The sequence below is a fragment of the Arabidopsis lyrata genome (genome assembly GCF_000004255.2).
Source record: "Arabidopsis lyrata subsp. lyrata unplaced genomic scaffold ARALYscaffold_7, whole genome shotgun sequence".
Lineage (NCBI taxonomy): Eukaryota > Viridiplantae > Streptophyta > Magnoliopsida > Brassicales > Brassicaceae > Arabidopsis > Arabidopsis lyrata.
In genome coordinates, this window is record NW_003302549.1 from 21,295,618 (window position 1) to 21,323,493 (window position 27,876).

At 35.8% G+C, this 27,876-nt stretch overlaps 4 protein-coding genes and 1 long non-coding RNA gene across 21 annotated transcripts in view; 1 reads left to right on the top strand and 4 right to left on the bottom strand.

Annotated features, from left to right (window-relative positions):
* The window catches only part of LOC9306690, a 2,740-nt gene extending 1,909 nt beyond the window's left edge, over positions 1-831 (bottom strand). The window contains exons 1-2 of one of the 3 annotated variants that reach the window (XM_021019681.1): positions 702-831; positions 387-403 (exon numbers count right to left, since the gene is read on the bottom strand). The gene's annotated coding sequence lies outside the window, so the exon portion shown is untranslated. Of the gene's footprint in view, positions 1-386; positions 446-701 lie in introns of all 3 variants that reach the window. The other 2 variants (XM_021019680.1, XM_002870573.2) reach the window with 2 other exon arrangements.
* Positions 832-3,009: 2,178 nt separating this feature from the next.
* Positions 3,010-3,803, bottom strand: LOC9306691. The gene has a single exon (XM_021019034.1). The coding sequence runs from the start codon at positions 3,636-3,638 to the stop codon at positions 3,321-3,323; it is 318 nt and encodes a 105-aa protein (XP_020874693.1). The 5' UTR covers positions 3,639-3,803; the 3' UTR covers positions 3,010-3,320.
* A 2,063-nt stretch (positions 3,804-5,866) lies between these two features.
* LOC9306692 (CMP-sialic acid transporter 1) lies at positions 5,867-8,552 on the bottom strand. The gene is made up of 8 exons (XM_002870575.2): positions 8,328-8,552; positions 7,764-7,847; positions 7,452-7,672; positions 7,262-7,340; positions 6,905-7,074; positions 6,581-6,767; positions 6,412-6,489; positions 5,867-6,329 (listed from the first exon to the last, which is right to left on the bottom strand). The coding sequence occupies exons 1-8, from the start codon at positions 8,385-8,387 to the stop codon at positions 6,186-6,188; spliced, it is 1,023 nt and encodes a 340-aa protein (XP_002870621.1). The 5' UTR covers positions 8,388-8,552; the 3' UTR covers positions 5,867-6,185.
* A 169-nt stretch (positions 8,553-8,721) lies between these two features.
* The window catches only part of LOC9306693 (disease resistance protein RML1A), a 34,554-nt gene continuing 15,399 nt past the window's right edge, over positions 8,722-27,876 (bottom strand). For 2 of the 13 annotated variants that reach the window (XM_021016594.1, XM_021016599.1), the window contains exons 5-6: positions 9,802-10,595; positions 8,746-9,119 (exon numbers count right to left, since the gene is read on the bottom strand). In XM_021016594.1, the coding sequence (XP_020872253.1) occupies positions 8,976-9,119; positions 9,802-10,595 (938 nt within the window). In that variant the 3' untranslated portion in view covers positions 8,746-8,975. The other 11 variants (XM_021016593.1, XM_021016590.1, XM_021016598.1 and 8 more) reach the window with 11 other exon arrangements.
* On the top strand, positions 17,122-18,359 carry LOC110226058. Of its 3 annotated transcripts, none has more exons than XR_002330190.1 (2): positions 17,122-17,218; positions 17,346-18,359. It is a non-coding gene; the product is annotated as an uncharacterized LOC110226058 (long non-coding RNA). The 3 variants fall into 3 exon arrangements; XR_002330189.1 differs by having other exon boundaries at positions 17,135-17,218; positions 17,309-18,359; XR_002330191.1 differs by having other exon boundaries at positions 17,167-17,252.

Here is a 27,876-nt window from a genome sequence, read left to right on the forward strand (position 1 = left end):
AGGGTTTTTGACTATCTTAATGTAAAGGTCGGGGGGGCACTTATATGTCACGGTGGGGTGTCTTGTTTTTTGTCCTATCGCTTATTCGGTTTACTCGGGTGTCTAGGGTGTTACAGTTTCCTCCGAATTAGAAATCTTCCTCAGGCTTTCAATCATACATCATCGCTCTTTCAAAAGTGTGGCGTCCTCTTTACCTTAGCAATACAAGCGGATACACGCATAGGTATAGGGAGACCTAACCCAACCAAGGGTACAAGAATTTAATAAACAGTCTCAGACAGAGAGAGAGAGAGAGAGAGAGAGAGAGAGAGAGAGAGAGAGAGAGAGAGAGAGAGAGAGAGAGAGAGAGAGAGAGAGAGAGAGAGAGAGAGAGAGAGAGTTAGTACCTTACTTCAGTATCTTCCTTCAGTTTATGGTCGAAATCAAAATTAGTGTTAGAATCAACCTAAGAAATCGATTGAACACCACACAGATCCAACCTAAGAACGATTGAACACCACACATATCCAACCTACTGCGTTGAACTATAACGAATCGACCATAAATAAACGAAACAAACGTGTTGAGCTACATCTGACTCCTAATGCGTTGAGCTATAACGAATCGACCAGAAATCTATCAATCTTAACGCATTAGATTTTGATGGAATTGAAGATCTTCGAAAAATATCAATCTTAACGCATTAGAAATTGAAGAATTACCTCAATCGAAGAAATCAGAGAAACGAAGCTCCTCGATTTTGATGGAATTGAAGATCTTCGATTCTGATTTTGAATGATCAAAAGCTCGATTTGGTTCTCGTGAAAGCTTTGGAGAAGAAGACCCGTAGTATTCTAGAATACATAGAGTTTGGGCTTTAAAAGCTGAACCAAATGGGCTTAAATTTGTATTAAAGAATTTGGACTTTTGAAAATAAGCTGAAGCAAAAGCGTTTGGGCTTTAAAAGCCCATAGATTTTAGAATTTAACATCAAATAATTAAGTCAGTTATTGAACTGACTCTAAATCCCCTATAGTTTAAGAATTTAAGGTCATTTAGTAAAATGATCCTAATAAAATGACTTTAAATCCCTTGTTTCTTGTAGTGACAATACAACTGTGACGAGAAATAAATTTGGCAAATTATTCTTTTTATCCATGATCCAAATTGCAAGCTATTAAGTATATTAACTAACGAAATTGATGAAATCAGATCTAGTGCTCGCTTTGGTTTCTAAGTTTGGTGAAATTAGGATTTTTTCATTATTTACTTACAAAATTCTAGTTTGGTGAAATCAGATAAATGAAAGAAAATGCATTAATTTCACAAGTCACAACATTTTGTTAAAAAATTATAGGTGCAAATAATTTTTAAAGCTACTGAAGTACATATATCCTCGTAAAAATTATCCAAAAGTTTACAAAAATTGATGTAAATTTTTTTTAATAAATTTTTACAATTTCAATTGAATCATGAACTTGTTTCATGTACATTATCGCAACCATACTACCTATAAAAACTAACTGATTTCCGTGGTTGATTTCTTCATGTCCATAAACTCGGCAGTTGAGTTCATCGTATCAATGAGTTTTTTTGTTGATATTTCCGGCTTGATGACTAAATTATTTGTCAAAGCGTATTTGAGTTCTCCAATATCTTAATTTTAATTGTGGAGTCCACAATGTTATAATCTCACATCGAAAAAGTATAAGCGATCTAAAATAGTTTCTATATATAATAAGAGAATTCTCTTTTAATCTAGAATGTCTATATCAGCAAAACACTTCTATTTTTTTTCATGTGAAAAGATGTTCCATGATAAGAGTTTTGTGCTTAATATGAACAAATTTTTTTATTTCATTGTTCATATTTTGTTAGGATTGAGCATAAGTCAATATCACTAAAATCTCAATAGACAAACTTAATCTTAGTATGAACATGGCGTGTGCTGCTATGATGCCCATCATGGGAAAAAATCAATTTCTTTGAGAGACGTTCATTCTTGCATATACTTATAAGTTTTGAATATTTTATATGCTAAGTTTTCATATACTACTAACTCTAATTTAATTTAGTGTAAATAATCATATATTTTGCTAACCGGTTTATATGTAATTTTGGTGGAATATATAAATTTGTTCAGACAATGATTATAATTGCTTGAAATATATGTAAGAATGTGCGCCATCTTTTAGTTCTATAATGCTTATAACATCTTCACAACGGTTGTTGGATTAGAGTTTGCACAAGATAAGATTTATTGAAAATTTATCCTTAGAAGATCTGTAATACACATTACAAATTTTAAACAGTCATAACTCATTTACAGGTATTAGTGAAACCCGTAATGAACAAATGTGGTTTGGTGAAAGTTTATATTCTAGATGGTCATTGGAATAAGCACACGTCCATCATCGAGCGTAGGTCTTGTCAGGTCCATGTTGAACTTGTAGGGGATGATCTTTTGTGAGGTGGTAATCACGCATCTAGTTCTAGGGGAGAATCCAACACCCAAAGATCATTTTCTAATGTTTATTATATATGTACATGTTCGAGTATGTACGAAATAGACTCAAAGTTCTGACGGGAACGACAATATTGTTCATGACGTGAAATAGATCTACATTGTCATTTGTCAACTAAAACTTACAAATCCTCAGTTCTAAGCGGCCAATATATCTTCCATCAAAGCAGTTTCATTTTGCTTTTAATCAATTTACTGATTGTTAATTTTTACTTTTTAATTATAAATTTGCGATATCTAACACAATCGTACAATAAATATAATGGATGTGTTTTGCAAGAAATTTCATGGATTCGTGTTTCCAAAAGTACAATTTTTCGCCTTTTGGAGTATCAAAGATCACAAATATGAGCATGTTTAGATGAAGCAATCATCTAAAACTCGCTAGTGTAAGATTAAGATAATGAAGCAAAATACTTTCACACATGAATTTTATGCCAAATTTTAAATTGAAAGTTTAAAACAAAACTTATATTTTAAAACAAAAGTACAATCCTTAAAGGATACTTTAATTTAAAACAGAGGGAGTATAAAGTTTAGTATAGCTATTACAAATGTCGTGCCCATGAGGTAACAACATACATGGAGAGTAGAGAAACATACGATCGATACATATAATATATATATATTTTATAAAACATACATGTCCCAAAGAACATATCCTGTCTATACATATTGTTATATAAAACATACATGTACAAGATAATATAATATATATATAATAAATATACATGCAAACATGTTCTTTTACTCAATTTCACCAACTTATTTTTATTTAAATAGCGCCATATGAAACGACGACGTACGATGAAACTATCTAGTGCTCGTTCTCCGACGACCAGAGAAAAGCTCCGATGGCAAATTTCCTCTTCTCGTAAGAATCTCCGATAACCGGCAAGCCATACTCTCTCAGAAGCTGATCCAATTGCCACTCTGGCATTTTCTCATAATCACTCTTTGTATACTTTGGATAATGAAGTGGAATCTGAAAGCTGCTTGATCGATTTTGAGTCTTGTCCTGATCAACCTTCGTGGTCGTCTTGCTCCTTTGATCTTCACCATCTTGATGGTTATCATGATGACTTATGTAGTGAATGGTTGTATTCGAAGGAACATGGCTGAATTTGATTCCCATTTGTTATATCTAAAAAGGGTTTGATTGTTTGACAAGAAAGCTAGGTTTCTTGAGATTTGATTTAGGGCTTGAGGTTTCTTATGAGGAAATGGGATATGTGTTTATATAGGCAAGACAATATATTGTGGATAGGCGAAGAACTTCGTTGGATCATGTAGATGCAAGCACGTACTAGATTTTGATATTTTCTTCTTTATTTTTTTGCTACTATGTTAATTTAATATTTAGTTTTGTTCTTTTGTGTGTTAATGTTTGTCTTTTCTGTATTTGATTTATCCAGGTCTCTGTCGTAGGCTACATCAAATGCGATATTAATCATATCAAACATCTTGCAAAGCTGAATAATCATTAAATTTGTAATACATGAATTATAATTCTTTATGGACTAATTGAGTACTACATAGTATGTCTAATAAGTATATTTCACATACAATTGATAATGAGTACAAATACCATGATTTTTATATATTTTCATTAACTATGTAAAGCATTTCTTAATAACAAATTAAGTGACAAAACCACAAATTAAGTGGTGTTCACGTTTCGAGAAGGCAATGATGTGGCGGACCGCGGATAGAATAGCAAAGGAGTCTATTTCTTTTGAGAATTATGACCCTAAGTTGTATTCTATAATGCCAATGTGGCTAAACTCTTTGTGGACATAGACAATATGTAACTAATTATTGGTTAATATGAAGTTGAAGTTGAGTCAAAAAAAAAAAAAAAACCACAACTGTTAAAAATGGTAAACATGAAAGTATTTATCACTTATGCCTAAAACTAAAATACTTCTCTTATTAAGAATTGAAAAAGTCACCTCTAATATTATTTCGATTGAAGTTTGTGTGTTTAACAATGAACTAAAGCCAGATTTTATTCATTTTAAGAAAAATGCCAAACAAGAACAAAAATTAAACGGCTATATATATATGAATGTTTCTAGGGAGATTTTAAAATCACTAAAGCGTTGATTTAAAGTTTCAAAGTCATATATTACTTCGATGCCATTTAATTTGGTTTTTGTTTTTTTAGTTAATCCCTTGATTGTAACAAATTCAATATTGGAGGCTGCTATATTAATCACTTCACATATTAAATGCACCGAGATAACTCTTTTGTGTGTCTTGTATTATTTCTCATTAATTGGCTTTCGTTGAATTTTGTTAGTTTTCGTTTTCACAAAAACAGAAGCGAATTTAATGCTTCTTTTTTTTGTTGGTTCCTTAGTAACTGTAAAGACTACGATCGAATTTAGTGTTGAAGGCAACTTGGTGATGGGAAATATAATTCAATTTTCTAAATTACTTAAGTTTATGCTCTGAACATCGTTAACTCAGGTTTATCAGACTCAAATGCAAGTTAATGCTATTTTTAAAAACCGAAATCCTCTCTTGTTCAAAATAACCCTAATGATCATCTATTAAAAAGCTCAATATTTGATTCAATTTATTAGTGGAGGAGTGTGATCGTTGTTTCTTGAACTTTCGTTGGGGATAAAATGAGGGAAGATGGACCCATTCTTGATTCTTTGGAAACATCTAAATCTTTCTAGTTGCATGCATGCGACGACTAGTACGTCGTGTTCTTTTAATGTTTACAAGTGCCCCTATCGTTACGGATTTGGCTTACCATTTCCCTTTCGTCAATGTGTCATAAATAAGAATCTATGGAGATGGAGTGACTCGTGGCCATGGTATATCACACTAGTATAATAGACTTCAACTACATTTTTTCTTAAGTTTTGATATGCAAAGATACGAAATCGTATTAATGCTTTTTTTTGGATAAACTACCATTTATTAAGAAAATGATTGATTATCACTTCAGTTTGTTACTTTGTTACAACGAAAATAAGCGGAAAAAAAAAAAAGACCGGGATAAAAAACAAAGTTACAAAGTTCATCTTCAACCACTACTACATAAGTGAAAAGTTTATAAATAATTTTACTATCATTTTGTAGAGTGTTGCTCACGACATTTAGAAGATGTGAAGATAGTATGATGCCCGTCATGTGACTATTGTTTTCAAAACAAGAGTGGAAGCTAAATCAAATTTGTTCTATATTTTTTGTGTTTTTGTGGTATAACATTTGTTTTCTTCCGAATCCGTAATAGCGTCGTGGTTAAGAACGTCCACACTTTAGAAAGCTCAATGCCTATAAACCGAACTCGAACCAACACCTATACAAAGCTCAATGCCTATAAACCAAACCTGAACCAACTCCAGATAACCCAAACACATCAGACCAGCCGGTCAAAAAAGGAACACACTAGTTATCTGGTAGACATTCTTACATATCATCAGCGTAAGAAAAAGAAAACAACAGGCTTCAACAATCAAATTTACTACTTCTACGCACCTCGATGTACATTTACAAAGAATATAATCGGTACGTGCATAAACTATCAGATCATTGATAGTCGAAAGAACTCATATCCAAGTTTCTGATTCTCTATTAGAAATGAAGCTAGAAGAAGATCATTGTGTTCATTTACTTAGCAAATTGCTTTTCCTATATGTTGACTAACCTTTTCGTCCAATTTGATTCAAGAATCTGTCTTTTCTTCTACGACAACTTGCTTTAAGATCTTGGGATGTGCTTCATTTGTCACTGGCAAGTCCACGAGCGTGTGTGGAGGAGCAAAGTACATATGAAGTGACATGATGCATATGACGATACCCAAGAAAAGCTGCAGATTGTATCAGGCAAAAGAAGACGAATGAGGCAAATACAAGAAGGAAGATCTGATCCGAGATAAATCATATACAAACCTGCAGTGTTGGTTTGAAGCTGAAGAGGTATATGGAAGCAACCATAGTAAGTAGCATCGCCATTGATGTAGAATAAACCTAGAAGAAAAATGTAAAATGTGAGTTTAAGAACAGATTTATTTTTTTACTTTCTTATGTTTGATTATGAAGAAAAAGATTGATCTTTCACCTTCACGATATTGTCTGCATACTTCATTAACCACGAGACCAGTAAGCCGGTGGAACCAAGATTCAGAACTACCATCCAAGTGGTGATGCTGTACCCATCAAAGATACGTTGCCACCAAGGACCCTTTTCAAACCCGTGTCTGAAATCATCTGCTATAAGTCGGGCAACGTTGAAAAGTGAACCAAACCTGGTGAGTAAAGAAAGAAAAGATATGATGATTGAACCAGATACCATTCCTAATGAAGAGGGATTCTAAGTTGATTAAGTAGTGTGACAATAAAACTCTTGGCATGAGAAAGTTTGATGCGAAGAAGAGATACCTACGTATACAACTGCAAGTTTTGCCAGTATAAGGTGTCGTTGTTTCTCTTCATCAGAAACTCTGTGTAGATTCCGGCTAGCGCAGACAAACCAGCTGAGAGGATGCCCAGCAAATAACCTTGTATTGGTGCCGTGAATAAAGAATCACATGAAGCTTCTCCACATCCCTTCACCTGAAACGACAAGATAAAATTGAATGGTTGAAATTTTTACGCCAGCCTAGCTTTTAAATTACCAGTACAAATCTAGTGTGCTGACTGCTAAGTAGAATAACATGAACATCTTGAGAATCATAAGACTATAAGTACTAAAATAGAAAGGAAAAATAGCATACACAATTTAATGTATGCATCACCACACCTGGCTGGTAGTTGTTCCAACAGCTAAAAGACCAATTGCCATCCACTGAAGTTTAGATAGTTTCCTTTTCAAAAATAACCTATAACAACGACCAATTACAAATTACAAATTACAAATTAGTTAGTTAATCCACAGAGAGAGCTCAGCGCAAAAGGATTATACAGAGAAAGACGGCACACGAAACGGATACCTGAAGAGTATACCAGTGGTCACAATCTTCAAATTACCCATTATCTGATAAGTGGATGTGTCTACAAAAGTCAATGTAGCAAACTGCACATTGTTATGGATCAGGTATATAAGAGAAGGAATAACAAATAAGCGCACGCTCTTCCAATCCGTAGTAATCCTCGAAGTTGTTGAGGAAGATGTCCGCATCTCTCTCCAGAGAAATAAAGCAGAGACTATCAGCTGCAGAAAAATTTAACAAAAGTAAACAAACTCAGCAGCTAAATAAGACATGCAAAAATCCGTCAAAACATTTAGAGAAGCAAAAAAATACCTTAAAAACTTCGGCAAGAAAGGGAACAGTAGCATAATCATACTTATAACCTCCATTGCTTTGAGAAAGAGTTGTTAAAATTCCCTGAGGCATATGTTTACACAGTGAGAGAATGGAAACAAATATCTCTCGTTTTCGAATCTATCCAGTGAATATTGCTATCTCAAACCTAAAGCCAGAAGAACATAAAGAATGATGATCATGACTTGTATAAACTAATAACAACTTTTAGTGAACAAATTCTCACAAAACTTCTTCAGCAACATATATCGAACAATCAAATTAATCAAGCATTCGCAAATTGAAAACCAGAATCCACTGGAACATCGAATCTAACGATCTAACATGACATTGCTCGAAGCCGTGGAAAATAGCAATTATCACACACACTCTAACCGACGTACATGAACCAGAAATAGATTTTGGAGATAATAACACCACCAATAACTCAATTTATAGATCTATAAACTCGCGCAGAAACAAAGCGAAAATGAATCTCGGATTCAATCATAACTACCAAGAGAAGAAGAAAGGAATTGGAGAATTAGGGTTGGAAATTGGAACCTGAGAGCTGGTGAGAATGGTGAGAAGTACTGCGACAAAGTACCACGGAGTGGCCGCCATTAATGTTCGTAATTCACAGGAGCTCTCTCATTTCTTCATTCTTTCTTCTCACACGATTCGCATCATCACCATTAGAGATTTGGTGATTTGGGCCTTTGGGATTCACTATTATCAAAGTTATGGGCCTTAAAAGAATTCTAAACACCCAAGGTTTAAGTCGATTACCAAAAGAATAATCTTGGAGCTGAAACAATTAAAGAGTTCACCGATGAATGAAAGGAGTTGAGTGTTGAGGAGCTACATTTGAATATCAAGAACCAAACTTTCTTTGCAAACGCTGGAGTTTGATATTTTACTTAATTCAACAATAAAGTAATTCACTAAGACCGATGGAAACATTAATATGATTCTCAAGTAATTCACAAGATCACAAAACTTTTCTTACTACTTAAACAGCTAATTAACTAGATCAAAAGGTAACAAGACTTTTCTTAGTACTTAAACAGCTAATTAAGGCCAATGGAAACAGGATTATGATTCTACGATCAATCAATCCGGAAAAAAATACTGAAAGTATCATCAGTTCATGGGTTACTTCTCGATGGATGGACGGTGTGAGCTGCAATGCTTCTGTTTTCTCTAATGCTATCAACCTTCTTTCAAGGGTTTTGCCTTTTTATGCTCACAACACAAGGCACTGCTCCAACAACCTGGAACTGTATGGTCTCCTTGTGTGGACTTAGTTTTGATCTCTGGAGAATCAGTGTCTTGTCGAAATTCCCTATCTCCTACCTGAAACAGAAAGAATATAATGTTAAGCGTCATGTTCATGTAAACAAGAACCTGCAGGAATCCTACGTTGATAGCTTGATTCACATAAGCTTCTAACGCTTAGGTTCTATGGCTAAGGCAATCTACGTTCAAACTCAGATAAATCCATCTCTTAAGATTGTCCCCAAAGCAATGAAGTCTTAACCAAGAATCACAACGACTAAAGAACACAGCAATACATCTTCTACAACAACCCACACACACATCAACAACCAAATCAACAACAGAAATTAAGGAGACTGGTCTCTAGTGGATGACAAATACTTATGCTCGTTAATGGGAAGACCTAAACAGTAACAAGTTACAAATGACGGGAAACGTGTGAAAAAATCGGGAATAAACTCGATACCACTAATGGCTAGTGTCCAGAATCAGTAATCATTAATCTTTACCGATCAAATGCATAACTAATTTTTAATAAAATACAAATATACTCAAACCAATAAATACCCCTAATATAATGTAAGATCCATCTTCTTCCCCTGACTGAATCCTACGACCTAAGATGAAGGTTTATTCTTCTTCTACCCCAGATTCAGCTTTCCAAATTAAATCCAACAACCTATGATGTTTTCATCTTTACAGAGCTGAACAGCTTGAGGCTCATAATCTCCATCTCCATCTGTTATCTAGAAGATAGTACCTTACGAAGATGGTGAAGCAAAGTACAAAAAACTGGCTTGGTCTCATGAGACTCCATGAGAATTCCCTCCGTCGTATTCATCTTCTTCTCTTCTAGACAAAAAAACTTCCGAAGCCAACTCCTAAAACCTGTTTGTTTACTGGTTTTGATGTTTTCATCTCCATTTCCATCTTCGCTGCTGCTACTCTCAGTTTCATGGCTGTCCACTTCGCTGCTGCTACTCTCAGTTTCATGGCTGTCCACTTCGCTGCTGCTACTCTCAGTTTCATGGCTGTCCACTTCGCTGCTGCTACTCTCAGTTTCATGGCTGTCCACTTCGCTGCTGCTACTCTCAGTTTCATAGTTGTCCAATTTCCTGCTGCTGCTATCCTCAGCTTCCTCTGTCATGATCTGTACACCACACTCTATAATCTTGTCACCGATGTACTTGTGGTTGAACTCAAATGTAATCTCGCTCATAGTCACATCCACTTCATAGCAATTGTTTCGTTGGCGAAACAAGTCACCATGAACTATAAACAGATGTTTTGACCGAAAACTCAAAACATAAAATGGAAGCTCGCAGCTATGAACTGTAACACCTCCTTTGCTTCTTATACTACAGCTTATACGTTCATATCCGTAGTCTTTAACTGGGGAAATGAGAAGGCAAGCCTTAAACCTTGAGGAAGCAGAGAGAGTACCCGGAGCCAGAGGGATGGTTATGGATCTCCCTGTAGCTTTGTGAGTGAACTCTGCAGGGATTTTTTTACCTGGTAAGCATACATAATCGTAAATTGATTTTTGTATGATTCCTCTTCTTGTAACATATCCGGCGTACTCAACTGGCAAAATGAGAATGGAAGCCTTAAACCTTGAGGAAGCAGAGAGAGTACCCGGAGCCAGAGGGATGGTTATGGATCTCCCTGTTGCTTTGTGAGTGAAATCTGCTTGTTGTATGATTCCTCTTCTTGATTCTTTATCCAGTTTCAAACAGTTGGTGAATTGGAGTACATTGGGTGGGTTATGGAAAGAGAAGCGTACTCTCTTGAGTGATACACAATCGTTTGCTTCTAGGACCTTGAGGGAGGGGGGAAGACCCGGAATTGACTCGAGTTTTGTGCACCTTTCGACAGAAAGCCATTCTAGACGAGTGAGACCTATGACGCAATCTGGAATCGTCTCTATATCACTGCCATTAAGAAATAGTTTAGTGATAAAGAGTGGTACATGTGTCAATCTCTTGAGGCTTCTGCTGCAAATGTTGAGGGTATAAAGACGAGACAAACATCCAACTGATGGAGGGACATCTTCTATATCTGTATCTCCGAGATTGAGAACCTTGATGTTACTGGAGATTTCTGGAAAAGTTCTCAACCGTGAGCAACCAATCATGTCTACTCTCTCAAGAGATGCTAAGTTGATGTTGCTGGGAATAACTTGTAGCATAGAGCAATAATCAACATTTAGAATCTTTAGTTTTTGTAGATTCTTAATAGAAGAGGGAAGCTCCACCAAACTTGTGCACCTCGCAAGTGTCAATGTCTCGAGATTAGTAGATTTTGAAAGATTTGGGATTTCTTTCAATTGACGGGAACACATCAGATCTATGATCTTGAGATTAGGAAGGGACTGCATGTTAAATGAGAAATATTTCTTATTTAAATTGAATCATTAGAAGCACTAGAAAGAATATTTCTTAATTTTGCTGTATGGCATATGGAGTTCCACAAGACGTGTCGGCTGAAATCTTAAAGGCAGACTTTTTCTTGGGTAATGTTTCCAATGTAGTAACCTAAGAAGAGGTAAATAATCCAAATCTTCTGGTATTTGCATTGGACGACGCTTCCGCCGAACGGACTTAGCCAACGACACGTGCCTTTGGGAGCCGAAGCTCCTATAGATTCTTAGGAATCGGAGATTACGCATTCCTTCAAAAGCCGCTTTACCAACAGAAACCTCTCCGATATTGGATGTATCAAATGATATACCTATGACAGATCCAGTACCCTACAAAATAATATTGCCAAAGAAGACTGATGAAACTGTTATCACTAAAAATAGGCAATATACATGTAAGAACTTAAACTTACTGTTTCGGTTGTCAGTACATCACAAATCTCTTCCGCCTCAGTTAAAAATTGACGTTTCCCGGGCTCGTCAGACTGTTCATGAACTATCTGTCTACCCAATTGTTGTAGTAGATGGTGCATCACTATACGGCCATAGGTAGATTTATGCACGAGAGATTTATCGGCTAGGGTCTCTAACCCATTCCTAACATCCAAGTTACTATCAGAAAGCACAGATATCACATTATCAACGACTTCATGGTTGAAGACGCATGCAATGTGAAGGAATAGAGATTGATTTTTCTTCGACAATCTGTCATATCCCACTTTTAAAATGTCTTCAACTTTTCCATCAAGACTTCCATCAATTCTAGATAATTGAAGTTCCCACACGTGCTTGCTCTGCCCACGCAAAGATGAACCCACGACACAAAGGCCTAATGGAAGCTTACCGCAAAGCTTTGCTACTTTATTGGCAAGCTCTTCAAAACCATCTGGTACAGAGCTTTGTTTGAAAGCAGAGAGACATAAGATCTCAAGAGCTTCTTCCATGGACGGAAAATCCACATGGTAGATATCGTTGATCCCATGTGCCTCCAAAATCTTCTTATCTTCTGTGGTAACGATGATCCGGCTTCCAGAACCAAACCAAGAAGGTTCTTTAGCCAATACCTCTAATTGCTCTAGATCATCTACATCATCAAGAATGATGAGCACTCTTTGATATTGTAGCCATTCTTTGATTGCACCTAAATGACGTATTTTCATATTCTCTTGGTTCAAAATCTTAGACAGAAGTTGGTTTTGCAACCACAACTTGGAATCATGGTCATCAACACCCATTCTGCTCTTAAGACTACCCTTGAGGTTCCCCATAAAACATTTAAGTTGAAAATTGCTAGAGAGTTGGTTGTCTAAAGCTCTAGCAATGGTGGACTTACCAATGCCTGCAGGACCCCAAATCCCAATCATCTTGACTTCATCACTTTCCAAGCATAACAAAGAGTTCAATTTTGCCAAGTGAGCTTCATGTCCCACCATCCCGTCAAAATCCTTCGACGGTGTAAGATTAAGTTTGTTTGAAACATCGGTAGCAATCTTTTTAATCATATCTGCTTCATTAGCCCTAACAAAAGCAAAACAAAATCATGTTGGTGGGTCTAAATTACAAAAATTTGAAGCACTAATTCATTCAGAGACAAAAAAAAAAGAAAAAAAAAAAATGAAGAAGATAAAAACAAGATACCAATTAAGAGAATGTTCTCCTTCTATGTTTGCAGCATGAGTCAAAGCATTGCTCCAACTCTGCTTCGTCTCCTCACTTTTCCCTTCACAAGTCTTCATGAATGCGGTTCCGAAATCTCCCTTCTGTTTCCGTACACTCGACGGATCAACGTCATAGAAGATGGTCATCACGATCTGCCCCTGATCTTCTTTGCACTTGAAGATTTCCACAAGTTCATCTAAACACCAGCTCGAAGAAGCGTACTTCTTCGAGAGCAGCACGATCGAGACTCGAGATTCTCTAATCGCTTGTACGAGCTCAGGTTTAATCGTGTGGCCTCTCTCGATCTCCTGATCTTTAAACGTCGTGATCCCTTTGCTTGCGAAGTGATCGTGTAAATGACTGAGAAACCCTCTACGAACATCTGGGCCATGGAAGCTCGGGAAAACATGGTATCTCATGATGCCAGAGGAAGAAGAAGAAGAAGCCATGAGAGATCACAAATGCTTGAACTTGAAGATAGTATTCTTAATTAGAATGGTATTGAAGAATGTATGATTGGAAGAGCAAGCTCCTTTGGTTTTTGTAGTGAAGCAAAAAAACGCGTAAAGAGAAGAGAAATTTCGAAGAAATTGGAATGTAATTGAAGAAATACAAAATAGAAGAGGACAAATTTCAAAAGCGTACGTGTTTCTTTATAGTCGTCGAGGACCACAATCACTCATTAAAGCTTTGCCATGTGAAATGAGCACAGAGTTATAATAAGTATCCGACAGTCAAGTTGGTAGAGAGCACAGAGTTATAATAAGTATCCGACAGTCAAGTTGGTAGAGACGACGAATCACGAAGTTTCGAATGAGCTCAACCACATACCACATTTTGTAAATTTGGTTTGAAAAGTAAACCGGGTCTTTTATTTGTTTTAAATTCAATAACAGTAATATCGAATTAAATTCTGCTTTTGGGAATGATGATTTTGGATGTTTAATTTAGGTTTTTTCTGCTTTTTTTTTTTTTTTGTGTGTAGTGGATGTATTGAAATAACGTGTGGCTTCTATTTTAACAGCTTCTGTCTCATTGGTGTGGAGGACACTCAGTTTCATAAGTAAAAGAGAAGTTATCAAAGAAATTACGAATTTGACATTTTAGGGCCTGATATTGGGCCCTTAACTTTATAAACGGGCCAAGCCTGAGATTTCGGTTTTCCCGATACTCGCAACTAGGGGTGTCAAAATAAGCTAGCTCGCTCAACTCGGTTCAGTTCATGATGAGCTCGGACATTTTATGAGCTAACTCAGCTCAGCTCATTTATTAGATGAGCTTCAATATATAAACTCGGACTCAGATCATTTTGGTCACGAGTTAAAGGAGCTAGCTCATAACAAATAAATATAATAACAAAAATATTGTAATTTTTTTTAAAAAAATAAAATAAATCCAATAACATAATTAATTCTAAAGTTAAATAATGGAAATAAATCCAAGAAAAAAATAATTTCAAAACGCCAAACAAAAAAAAAATCTCAAATAATAAATCCTAACAATTAAATTAAATTAATTAAAGATAATAGAAATATGGAATGATCAAGAATTTATTCCGTGTTAGAGTCTTGCTCTTGAGATGATCCTACATCAACATCTTCATTGTCTTCATCTACAAGTAAACGTTTTATATAATATCTAAATAGGATAATTCCTTTTTTTTTTTTGGGAAACGGTTAAGATAAATTTTTTAAAAGATTATTTCTATATTACTTAATTATCTTCTAAAATTAATATGTAAAAAGACACAAATTTTCTAAAAGAATAATTCTATTTTTGTTTAATTTAAATGGAAAAGATATATATATATATATATATATATATATATCTAAAAAAAGTCGAGCTCATGTTCATTAAATCTCGCTCATATAACTCGCGATCTAAAAAAAGCTCGATCACATAACTCATTTATTAAATGAGCCTAAAAAACAGAGCTCGTGCTCATGAAAAATCGAGCTGAGCTGAGCCAGCTTATGAGTTGCGAGCTCATTTTGACACCCCTACTCACAACAAATCCGTTCAAAACAGTATTTTATCTAAATCGCGCTAAAATTTTATCATCCCACCTACATGGTGGGATGTGCAAGCAACGTGAAGGCCATAACATTGATACTATATGCGATTAACAGTTATTAAAAAGTGTATTTTATATATGGGACTCCGAAGAACTCGGAAAATGTTTTCAACGATCAAAATCACACCAAACCAAAATTCAACATTTTCCTGCAACTTTTTGTTTTTCTCTTAATTATCTTAGCAACCAAGAAGAAGAAAAAACAGGGGAAAAATAAAACTCTTTTTTCTTCTTCTTCTTCTGAATTTCTCAGTTGCTTTTTTATTTCTCTTTTGAATCTGTTTTATTGATCGGTGAGAGACATTCTACATAACCAATTTTTTAACGGTTGATTTTTCTCTTTGGAAAGAAAACCAACAGGGTAGATATCATAAACTCATGTGCCTTTAGAATCCTTCTATCTTCAGTGGTAATGATAATCCGACTTCCAGAACCAAACAAAGAAAGCTGCCAAGGCCTCAAATTGCTGTAGATTGTCTACATCATCAAGAATGATAAGCACTCATGAATCTTGTAGCCATTCCTTGATTGCATCTAAATTATTTATCCTCATATCCCTTTTGTTGAAAATCTTGGACAGAAGTTGGTTTTGTAAACACAACATGGAATCATAGTCATCAACACCCATTATGCTCTTATAACTTCCTTTGAGGTTCCCCATAAAACAAACTAAGTGGAAACTCGCTACAAAGTTGGTTATATAGAGCTCTAGCAATGGTAGTCTTACAAATTCCCGCAGGACCCCAAATTACAATCATCTTCACGTCATCGCATCCAAGGCATTAAGAGAGACGATTTACATACCAATTGAGAGAGTGTTCCCCAGCAATGGTTACATACCAATAAGCCATTCAGTCTGTTTGAAACATCAATAAGAGGCGATTAGCCCTAACATATGCAAACAAAATCATGTTAAGGAGTCTAAATTTCCTTAAAGTGAAGCATTTCCAAAAGATAACTAAGTTCATTAAGAGACGATTTACATACCAATTAAGAGAGTGTCCCCGGCAATCTGAGCTTCACCTCCTCAGTTTTCCCTTGACAAGTCTTCTCGAAAGCGCTCCCGAAATCTCCCTCCCGTTTCCGTACATCAGACGGATAAACGTCTTAAAAAATGGTCATCACAATCTGCTCTTGAGCTTCTTCGCACTTCAAGATTTCAGCCAATTCATCTAAACACCAGCTGGAAGAAGCGTACCTTCTTCGAGAGCACCACAATCGAGACTCTAGATTCTCTAATCGCTTGTACGAGCTCAGGTCCAATCGTGTGGCCTCTCTTGATCTCCTGATCATTGAAAGTTGTGATTCCTTTTGCTTGCGAAATGACAGTGTAAATGACTGAGAAACCCTCTACGGAAATCTGGACCGTGAAAGCTCGAAAAGACATGGAATCTCTTCATACGAGACGAAGAAAAAGAAGCCATGAAACAGATTGGTAAATTTTGAGATTGAAGAAGAAGGTACCACAATGGTTTTGGATAAGCAATCTATGGAGTAGAAAACAAGTCTCTCGCTTATATAATTGAAGAAAACGCGTAACGAGAGGATTGAAATTTCAAAGGGATTTGTCTCTCTGTAGAGAAAAATACAAAAAATGTTTCCCTCAAAGTCGTCGATGACCCATAAGAGTGTTTCCTCATGGTCTTGAGAACCTCATAAGGTTTTGAATTTTTGGCAATCGGAATTTTATTTCGTAGAGATGAGCTCAGAGCTGAAGCATGAGACTCGGTGAGAAGATGATCGGAGGAAGAAGAAAGAACCAGACATGATTCAAAATTAGGGATCTTAAAACTCTCGATATCCAATTGTAAATTTGGTTTGAAAAACTAAACCGGCCTTTTCAATTCGATCAAAATTGGTTTTCTGGTTAGGTTTTCTGGTTAGAAACAAAAAAAGAAATTAGAGATTTTCTTAGCAACCAAGAAGAACACAAAAACAGGGGAAAAACACAACTCCGTTTTTTCTTCTTCTTCTTCTGATCCTCAGTTGCTTTCAAATTCTCTTTTGAATCTGTTGTATTGATCGGTGAGAGACACTCTACATAACCAATTTTTCAACGGTTGATTTTGTCTTCATCAATTTTTTCAATTTGAGATTGTTTATTTGGATGATCAGGTCGGAGATTTACTCTGTTTTGGTTTTTGTATGATAGGCTTTTGTATGCTCGATTGATCGATCCTTAAATCATAAAGGATCTTCATTTCAGGTTTGGCCTCAAAACCCTATGTTGCTTCTTCTTGATCTATATATATCTTAATGTTCTATGGTCTCAGCTTCTGTTCTTTGCTACTACGTCTACACTCAGTTTCTTAGTAAAAGAGAAGTTATCACAGAGTTACAATGGTTCTGAATAAGCCATCTATTGAATACAACAGTAGTTTCTTACTTACCTGGAAAGCAAATATACACAAGACAATAACTAACCCTAATGCAATGGTGCTGCTTGCATTCAATAGTCTTGTTCTCATTGTCCCAGTAAGTGAACTCGAACAGAACCTTGCTCATGGTCACATCCACTTCGTTAAATATTTATGCTTTGTTGATGATACAAGTCACCACCAAATTATAAAAACAGATGTTCTGATAGAGAACGAGTTGACACATCTGATTAAAGACATGCGGGATTACTCTTCTTGATTCGTCTAGTTTCACACAGTTGCAGGAATAACAATAGAATCTCTTCAATGATTCACACTTTGCTTACATTTTCGACACTCAACGGACTCCAAAAGATCGATATGTGACACAGAGTTTTCTGCATTTGTGGATGCTACGTTCTTTTTAAGACTTTTCGTTGCTGCTACTCTGAGTTTTATCCATCAAATCCATGCACTGCACTCAATGATCTGACATATTTACTGCTTGTGACATTTTCATCTTTAGAGATCCGAGCGGCTCCATCCTCAATCGCATTTGATTCTTCTGTGTTTCTGGGACAACTTAGTGTGAAAAATAAAGTGATGTTTCACGGTGGAGCTTTTTGTCTTCTTTTTCTTAGACCAACAACCTGTGTGTTTAGCGTTATCCACATTCTCAACATTTTGGTAGCCAATGTTGCCTACGGCTTCAGGTTCACAGTCCAAATATTCATCATATCCTTCTTTCAAGATCTGTATACCACACTCAATAATCTTGTTGTTATCTGAGCAAGTGAATTCGAACAGAATCTCGCTTTGTGAGTGTACTCCACAGAGAGTTCTTTTCCGGGTAAGCAGACATATTTGGCTTTCAAATGGTGTATGATTTCTCTTCAAAGGCTCGCCTACTAAATTAAACCAACTACTACTTGGTCTTGGACATATCAAAATTCAGTAAGATATATGTAAAAACTTACTGTTCCGTTTCCTAGTACATTGAGAATGTCTTCAGTTTCTATTAAGAAAATGGTGTTTATTGGCATTTCCATATTTCGTAAAGATTTGCTGTTTATTGTTGGTTTGGTTGGTTGCTGCTACTATTAGTTTAAAACGGATCAAATTCGGGTTTATTGGCATTTCCATATTTCGGGTTTCCAAATTGGTTGGTTGGAGTTATCCGAGATACGGAGATGCCAATAAACGTCAATTTTTAATGGAGTAGAGATAGTGATGCCAAATTGGGTGCATCACCATCTCTTGATGCGAGCAAGACGAAGAAGGAGAAGAAGCCATGAAAGATATGGTAAGCTTTGATATGGACGATGAAGGTATCACAACTGTTTTGGATAAGCTATCTACGGAACTGATATTTCAAAGGACTTTGTCCTCCTTGTATAGAAAAATACAAAAACAAAATGTTTCCCCCAAAGTCGGTGAGGACCCCATCCATCCATAAGGTTTGATTTCGTTAAGATTTGCTGTTTATTATTGGTTTGGTTTGGTTGCTGCTACTATTAGTTTCATAGTAAAAGAGATGTTGAAAAAGTTATCACAGAGTTTGCAATTGTTCTGAATAAGCCTATGTAGCAGAACAATGAAAGCAACTCTCTGTGAAGAATTAAGAAAATTGGAGCTAGGGGATCAGATATTCCAGTCTCTCTACAGATTTGGTCATTTGGATAATCAGAAATGTACACAATTATGTTTGCTCATCAGTCAAAGCTTTGCTTCATGTCCTTCACAAGTTTTCTCGAATGCGTTGACAAGATAACAAAACTTCTCTTAGTACTTAAACAGCTAACTAACTAGATCACAAAATAACAAGACTTTTCTTAGTACTTAAACAGCTAATTAAGAAATAAATACAAGGCTTTGTCTATTAAACCAAAACGGTATAACTCATACTGTCGTACAGAACCTAGTGTAGCGACAATATTGGGATATGCTTTGTCTACTACTAATCACACTCACAAAGGTTTTGCAAAACAAAACAGATTTTTGCTCATGGATTCTGTAAATCCCAATTAATCTCCTACTAATTTCTCTACTCTAAGAGTATTAGCGTGTTACCATATCCACAATAACAAAGCTTAAAGACAAGAGGTCTATACTTAACAGATTTGCCAAGAGGTATCACTCATTCACTCATTAAAGAAAAAGATGTGTAACTCATTCAGTCATATACTAAGCTTATAGACAAGAGGTGTGACTCATTCAAATTCACAAACTCACAAAGGTTTTGCAAGACAAACAGATTTTTTTGTAAATCCCAATTAATCTCCATACCTCCTTATACACATTCGTTTGCATTTAAGGACTTGAGCTACAGGGGAAGAGCCGGCATTGTCACGAGTTTCGGGTTACTTGATTAGATGTTTTCAATTTCAGAGAACTTGAAACCTTCTGCGTCATAGTCTCCATCTCCATCTCCAACTTCATATCCATCTGTGAGGTGATTATCGTCACCTCCAGTTTCCTAATAATCCACTTTGCTGCTGCTACTCTCAGTTTCACAGATGTCCCCTTTGTCAGAACTCCACTCTGTCGTATTCATCTTCTTCTCTTTTAGACCAAAAAAATTCTGAAGCCAACTCCTAAAACCTATTTGTTTACTGGTTTTGATGTTTTCATCTCCATTTCCATCTTCGCTGCTGCTACTCTCAGTTTCATGGCTGTCCACTTCGCTGCTGCTACTCTCAGTTTCATAGTTGTCCAACTCCCTGATGCTGCTACCCTCAGCTTCCTCTGTCATGATCTGTACACCACACTCACTAATCTTGGCATTGCCGACATTGAAGCTGAACTCAAATATAATCTCGCTCATGGTCACATCCACTTCATGGCATTTGTTTCCTTGGGGAAACAAATCGCCATGAAATATAAACAGATGTTTTGACCGAAAAGACAAAGACAGATATTCAAACTCGTAGCTATGAACTGTAACACCTCCTTTGCTTCTGATACTACAACTTATAGTTCTTAATCCGGCGTACTCAACTGGCAAAATGAGAATGGAAGCCTTAAACCTTGAGGAAGCAGAGAGAGTACCCGGAGCCAGAGGGATGGTTATGGATCTCCCTGTTGCTTTGTGAGTGAAATCTGCAGGGATGTTTTTACCTGGTAACCATTTATACATGCCAACTGATTGTTGTATGATTCCTCTTCTTGATTCTTTATCCAGTTTCAAACAGTTGCTGCCACTCTCAGTTTCATGGCTGTCCACTTCGCTGCTACTACTCTCAGTTTCATGGCTGTCCAATTCCCTGATGTTGCTACCCTCAACTTCCTCTCTCATGATCTGTACACCACACTCAATAATCTTGTCATCGCCGAAATCGCAGCTGAACTCAAATATAATCTCGCTCATGGTCACATCGGCTTCATGGCATTTGTTTCCTTGGGGAAACAAATCATCATGAAATATAAACAGATGTTCTGACCGAAAAGACAAAGACAGATGTGGACACTCGCATCTATGAACTGTAACACCTCCTTTGCTTCTTATAGTACAGCTTACACCTTCATATCCGTAGTCCTTAACTGGGGAAATGAGAAGGCAAGCCTTAAACCTTGAGGAAGCAGAGAGAGTACCCGGAGCCAGAGGGATGGTTATGGATCTCCCTGTTGCTTTGTGAGTGAACTCTGCAGGGATTTTTTTACCTGGTAAGCATACATAATCGTAAATTGATTTTTGTATGATTCCTCTTCTTGATTCTTTATCCAGTTTCAAACAGTTGCTGAATTGGAGTACATTGGTTGGGGTATGGAAAGAGAAGCGTACTCTCTTGAGTGATACACAATCGTTTGCATCTAGGACCTTGAGGGAGGGGGGAAGACCCGGAATTGACTCGAGTTTTGTGCACCTTTTGACAGAAAGCCATTCTAGACGAGTGAGACCTATGACGCAATCTGGAATCGTCTCTATATCACTGCCATTAAGAATTAGGTCAGTTATAAAGAGTGGTACATGTGTCAATCTCTTGAGGCTGCTGCTGCAAATGTTGAGGCGATCAAGACGAGACAAACATCCAGCAACTGATGGAGGGACATCTTCTATATCTGTATCTCCGAGATTGAGAACCTTGATGTTACTGGAGATTTCTGGAAAAGTTCTCAACCGTGAGCAACCATTCATGGTGAGTATCTTAAGAGATGCTAAGTTGATGTTGCTGGGAATAACTTGTAGCATACAGCAAAAACCAACATCTAGAATCTTTAGTTTTTGTAGATTCTTAATAGAAGATGGAAGCTCCACCAAACTTCCGCAGCCCTCAAGTGTCAATTCCTCGAGATTAGTAGCATTTGAAAGATTTGGGATTTCTTTCAATTGACGGGAAAACATCAGATCTATGATCTTGAGATTAGGAAGGGACTGCATGTTAAATGAGAAATATTTCTTATTTAAATTGAATCATTAGAAGCACTAGAAAGAATATCGAATACCAAACCTGGATTCCTCCCCAGAGCTTCTCGAGATTGCTAAATGGCATACGGAGTTCCATGAGACGTTCCGGCTGAAACCTCCGAGGAAGACTTGTTCTTGGGTAAAATTCCCAATGTAGTAACCTAAGAAGAGGTAAATAATCCAAATCTTCTGGTATTTGCAAAGTACCTTCGCCGCCAAACCAACGCCTAAAGATTCTTAGGAATCGGAGATTACGCATTCCTTCAAAAGCCCCCTTACTTACAGAAACTTCTCCGATATTGGATGTATCAAATGATATACCTATGACTGATCCAGTACCCTACAAAATAACATTGCCAATGACTGATGAAATTGTTATCACTAAAAATAGGCAATATACATGTAAGAACTTAAACTTACTGTTTCGGTTGACAGTACATCACAAATCTCATCGGCCTCAAATAAAAATTGACGTTTCCCGGGCTCGTCAGACTGTTCATGAACTATCTGTCTACCCAATTGTTGTAGTAGATGGTGCATCACTATACGGCCATAGGTAGATTTATGCACGAGAGATTTATCGGCTAGGGTCTCTAACCCATTCCTAACATCCAAGTTACTATCAGAAAGCACAGATATCACATTATCAACGACTTCATTGTTGAAGAAGCATGCAATGTGAAGGAATAGAGATTGATTTTTCTTCGACAAACTGTCGAATCCCACTTTCAAAATGTCTTCAACTTTTCCATCAAGACTTCCATCAATTCTAGATAATTGAAGTTCCCACTCTTGCTTGCTCTGCCCACGCAAAGATGAACCCACGACACAAAGGCCTAATGGAAGATTGCCGCAAAGCTCTGCTACTTTATTGGCAACCTCTTCAAAACCATTTGGTACAGAGCTTTGTTTGAAAGCAGAGAGACATAAGATCTCAAGAGCTTCTTCCTCGGATGGGAAATCCACATGGTAGATATCCTTGATCCCATGTGCCTCCAAAATCTTCTTATCTTCTGTGGTAACGATGATCCGGCTTCCAGAACCAAACCAAGAAGGTTCTTTAGCCAATACCTCTAATTGCTCTAGATCATCTACATCATCAAGAATGATGAGCACTCTTTGACGTTGTAGCCTTTCTTTGATTGCACCTAAATGACGCATCTTCATATTCTCTTGGTTAAAAATCTTAGACAAAAGTTGGTTTTGCAACCACAACTTGGAATCATGGTCATCAACACCCATTCTGCTCTTAAGACTACCCTTGAGGTTCCCCATAAAACATTTAAGTTGAAAATTGCTAGAGAGTTGGTTGTCTAAAGCTCTAGCAATGGTGGACTTACCAATCCCTGCAGGACCCCAAATCCCAATCATCTTGACTTCATCACTTTCCAAGCATAACAAAGAGTTCAATTTTGCCAAGTGAGCTTCATGTCCCACCATCCCGTCAAAATCCTTCGACGGTGTAAGATTAAGTTTGTTTGAAACATCGGTAGCAATCTTTTTAATCATATCTGCTTCATTAGCCCTAACAAAAGCAAAACAAAATCATGTTGGTGGGTCGAAATTACAAAAATTTGAAGCACTAATTCATTCAGAGACAAAAAAAAAAAGAAAAAAAAAAAAAGAAGAAGATAAAAACAAGATACCAATTAAGAGAATGTTCTCCTTCTATGTTTGCAGCATGAGTCAAAGCATTGCTCCAACTCTGCTTCGTCTCCTCACTTTTCCCTTCACAAGTCTTCATGAATGCGGTTCCGAAATCTCCCTTCTGTTTCCGTACACTCGACGGATCAACGTCATAGAAGATGGTCATCACGATCTGCCCCTGATCTTCTTTGCACTTGAAGATTTCCACAAGTTCATCTAAACACCAGCTCGAAGAAGCGTACTTCTTCGAGAGCAGCACGATCGAGACTCGAGATTCTCTAATCGCTTGTACGAGCTCAGGTTTAATCGTGTGGCCTCTCTCGATCTCCTGATCTTTAAACGTCGTGATCCCTTTGCTTGCGAAGTGATCGTGTAAATGACTGAGAAACCCTCTACGAACATCTGGGCCATGGAAGCTCGGGAAAACATGGTATCTCATGATGCCAGAGGAAGAAGAAGAAGAAGCCATGAGAGATCACAAATGCTTGAACTTGAAGAAAGTATTTTTAGAATGGTATTGGAGAAAGTATGATTGGAAAAGCAAGATCCTTCGGTTATTTATCGAAGCAAAAAAAACGCGTAAAAGGAGAAGAGAAATTTCGAAGAAATTGGAATGTACTGAAGAAATACAAAATAGACAAATTTCAAAGGAAAGCTCCTTTGGTTTTTGTAGTGAAGCAAAAAAACGCGTAAAGAGAAGAGAAATTTCGAAGAAATTGGAATGTAATTGAAGAAATACAAAATAGAAGGGGACAAATTTCAAAAGCGTACGTGTTTCTTTATAGTCGTCGAGGACCACAATCACTCATTAAAGCTTTGCCATGTGAAATGAGCACAGAGTTATAATAAGTATCCGACAGTCAAGTTGGTAGAGAGCACAGAGTTATAATAAGTATCCGACAGTCAAGATGGTAGAGACGACGAATCACGAAGTTTCGAATGAGCTCAACCACATACCACATTTGGTTTGAAAAGTAAACCGGGTCTTTTATTTGTTTTAAATTCAATAACAGTAATATCGAATTAAATTCTGCTTTTGGGAATGATGATTTTGGATATTTAACTTAGGTTTTTTCTGTTTTTTTTTTTTTTTTGTGTAGTGGATGTATTGAAATAACGTGTGGCTTCTATTTTAACAGCTTATGTTTCATTGGTGTGGAGGACACTCAGTTTCATAAGTAAAAGAGAAGTTATCAAAGAAATTACGAATTTGACATTTTAGGGCCTGATATTGGGCCCTTAACTTTATAAACGGGCTGAGCCTGAGATTTCGGTTTTCCCGATACTCGCAACTAAGAGTGTCAAAATAAGCTAGCTCGCTCAACTCGGTTCAGCTCATGATGAGCTCGGACATTTTATGAGCTAACTCAGCTCAGCTCATTTATTAGATGAGCTTCAATATATAAATTCGGACTCAGATCATCTTGGTCACGAGTTAAATGAGCTAGCTCATAACAAATAAATATAATAACAAAAATATTGTAAATTTTTTTAAAAAAATTAAAATAAATCCAATAACATAATTAATTCTAAAGTTAAATAATGGAAATAAACCAAGAAAAAAATAATCTCAAAACGCCAAACAAAAAAAATCTCAAATAATAAATCCTAACAATTAAATTAAATTAATTAAAGATAATAGAAATATGGAATGATCAAGAATTTATTCCGTGTTAGAGTCTTGCTCTTGAGATGATCCTACATCAACATCTTCATTGTCTTCATCTACAAGTAAACGTTTTAGATAATATCTAAATATGATAATTCCTTTCATTTTTTTGGGAAACGTTTAAGATAAATTTTTTAAAGGATTATTTCTATATTACTTAATTATCTTCTAAAATTAATATGTAAAAACACAAATTTTCTAAAAGAATAATTCTATTTTTGTTTAATTTATATGGAAAAGATATATATATATATATATATATATATTTCTAAAAAAAGTCAAGCTCATGTTCATTAAAGCTCGCTCATATAACTCGCGATCTAAAAAAAGCTCGATCACATAACTCATTTATTAAATGAGCCTAAAAAACAGAGCTCGTGTTCATGAAAAATCGAGCTGAGCTGAACCAGCTTATGAGTTGCGAGCTCATTTTGACACCCCTACTCGCAACAAATCCGTTCAAAACAGTATTTTATCTAAATCGCGCTAAAATTTTATCATCCCACCTAACATTGTGGGATGTGCAAGCAACGTGAAGGCCATAACATTGATACTATATGCGATTAACAATTATTAAAAAGTGTATTTTATATATGGGACTCCAAAGAACTCGGAAAATGTTTTCAACGATCAAAATCACACCAAACCAAAATTCAACATTTTCCTGCAACTTTTTTTTTTCTCTTAATTTTCTTAGCAACCAAGAAGAAGAAAAAACAGAGGAAAAATAAAACTCTTTTTTCTTCGTCTTCTGAATTCCTCAGTTGCTTTCAAATTCTCATTTAAATCTGTTGTATTGATCGGTGAGAGACATTCTACGTAACCAATTTTTCAAAGGTTGATTTTCTTTTTATCAATTTTATCAATTTGAGATTGTTTTTTGGATGATCAGGTCGGATATTTGCTCTGTTTCGGTTCGTGTATGATATGCTTTTGTATGCTCGATTATTGATCGTTCCTTAAATCATAAAGAATCTTCCTTTATATTAGTTGTCGTTTTCAAATTTCTATGCAAAATTTTTTACTTTTTAATGTTTTATGATATCATAAAACATTAAAAAGTAAAAAAATTTGCATAGAAATTTGAAAACGACATCCAATTCAAAAAAATAAAAATTCTAAAACGACACTTATTAAAATACGGAGGAGTAACAAGTATCCGACAGTCAAGTTGGTAGAGACGACGAATCACGAAGTTTCGAATGAGCTCAACCACATACCACATTTTGTAAATTTGGTTTGAAAAGTAAACCGGGTCTTTTATTTGTTTTAAATTCAATAACAGTAATATCGAATTAAATTCTGCTTTTGGGAATGATGATTTTGGATGATTAATTTAGGTTTTTTCTGTTTTTTTTTTTTTTTTTGTGTGTAGTGGATGTATTGAAATAACGTGTGGCTTCTATTTTAATAGCTTCTGTCTCATTGGTGTGGAGGACACTCAGTTTCATAAGTAAAAGAGAAGTTATCAAAGAAATTACGAATTTGACATTTTAGGACATGATATTGGGCCCTTAACTTTATAAACGGGCTGAGCCTGAGATTTCGGTTTTCCGATACTCGTAACTAGGGGTGTCAAAATAAGCTAGCTCGCTCAACTCGGTTCAGTTCATGATGAGCTCGGATATTTTATGAGCTAACTCAGCTCAGCTCATTTATTAGATGAGCTTCAATATATAAACTCGGACTCAGATCATCTTGGTCACGAGTTAAAGGAGCTAGCTCATAACAAATAAATATAATAACAAAAATATTGTAATTTTAAAAAAAAAAAATTAAAATAAATTTAATAACATAATTAATTCTGAAGTTAAATAATGGAAATAAATCCAAGAAAAAAATAATTTCAAAACGCCAAACAAAAAAAAATCTCAAATAATAAATCCTAACAATTAAATTAAATTAATTAAAGATAATAGAATTATGGAATGATCAAGAATTTATTCCGTGTTAGAGTCTTGCTCTTGAGATGATCCTACATCAACATCTTCATTGTCTTCATCTACAAGTAAACGTTTTAGATAATATCTAAATAGGATAATTCCTTTCTTTTTTTTGGGAAACGTTTAAGATAAATTTTTTAAAGGATTATTTCTATATTACTTAATTATCTTCTAAAATTAATATGTAAAAAGACACAAATTTTCTAAAAGAATAATTCTATTTTTGTTTAATTTAAATGGAAAAGATATATATAAATATATATATATATATATATATATATATATATCTAAAAAAAGTCGAGCTCATGTTCATTAAATCTCGCTCATATAACTCGCGATCTAAAAAAAGCTCGATCACATAACTCATTTATTAAATGAGTCTAAAAAACAGAGCTCGTGCTCATGAAAAATCGAGCTGAGCTGAACCAGCTTATGAGTTGCAAGCTCATTTTGACACCCCTACTCGCAACAAATCCGTTCAAAACAGTATTTTATCTAAATCGCGCTAAAATTTTATCATCCCACCTAACATTGTGGGATGTGCAAGCAACGTGAAGGCCATAACATTGATACTATATGCGATTAACAGTTATTAAAAAGTGTATTTTATATATGGGACTCCGAAGAACTCGGAAAATGTTTTCAACGATCAAAATCACACC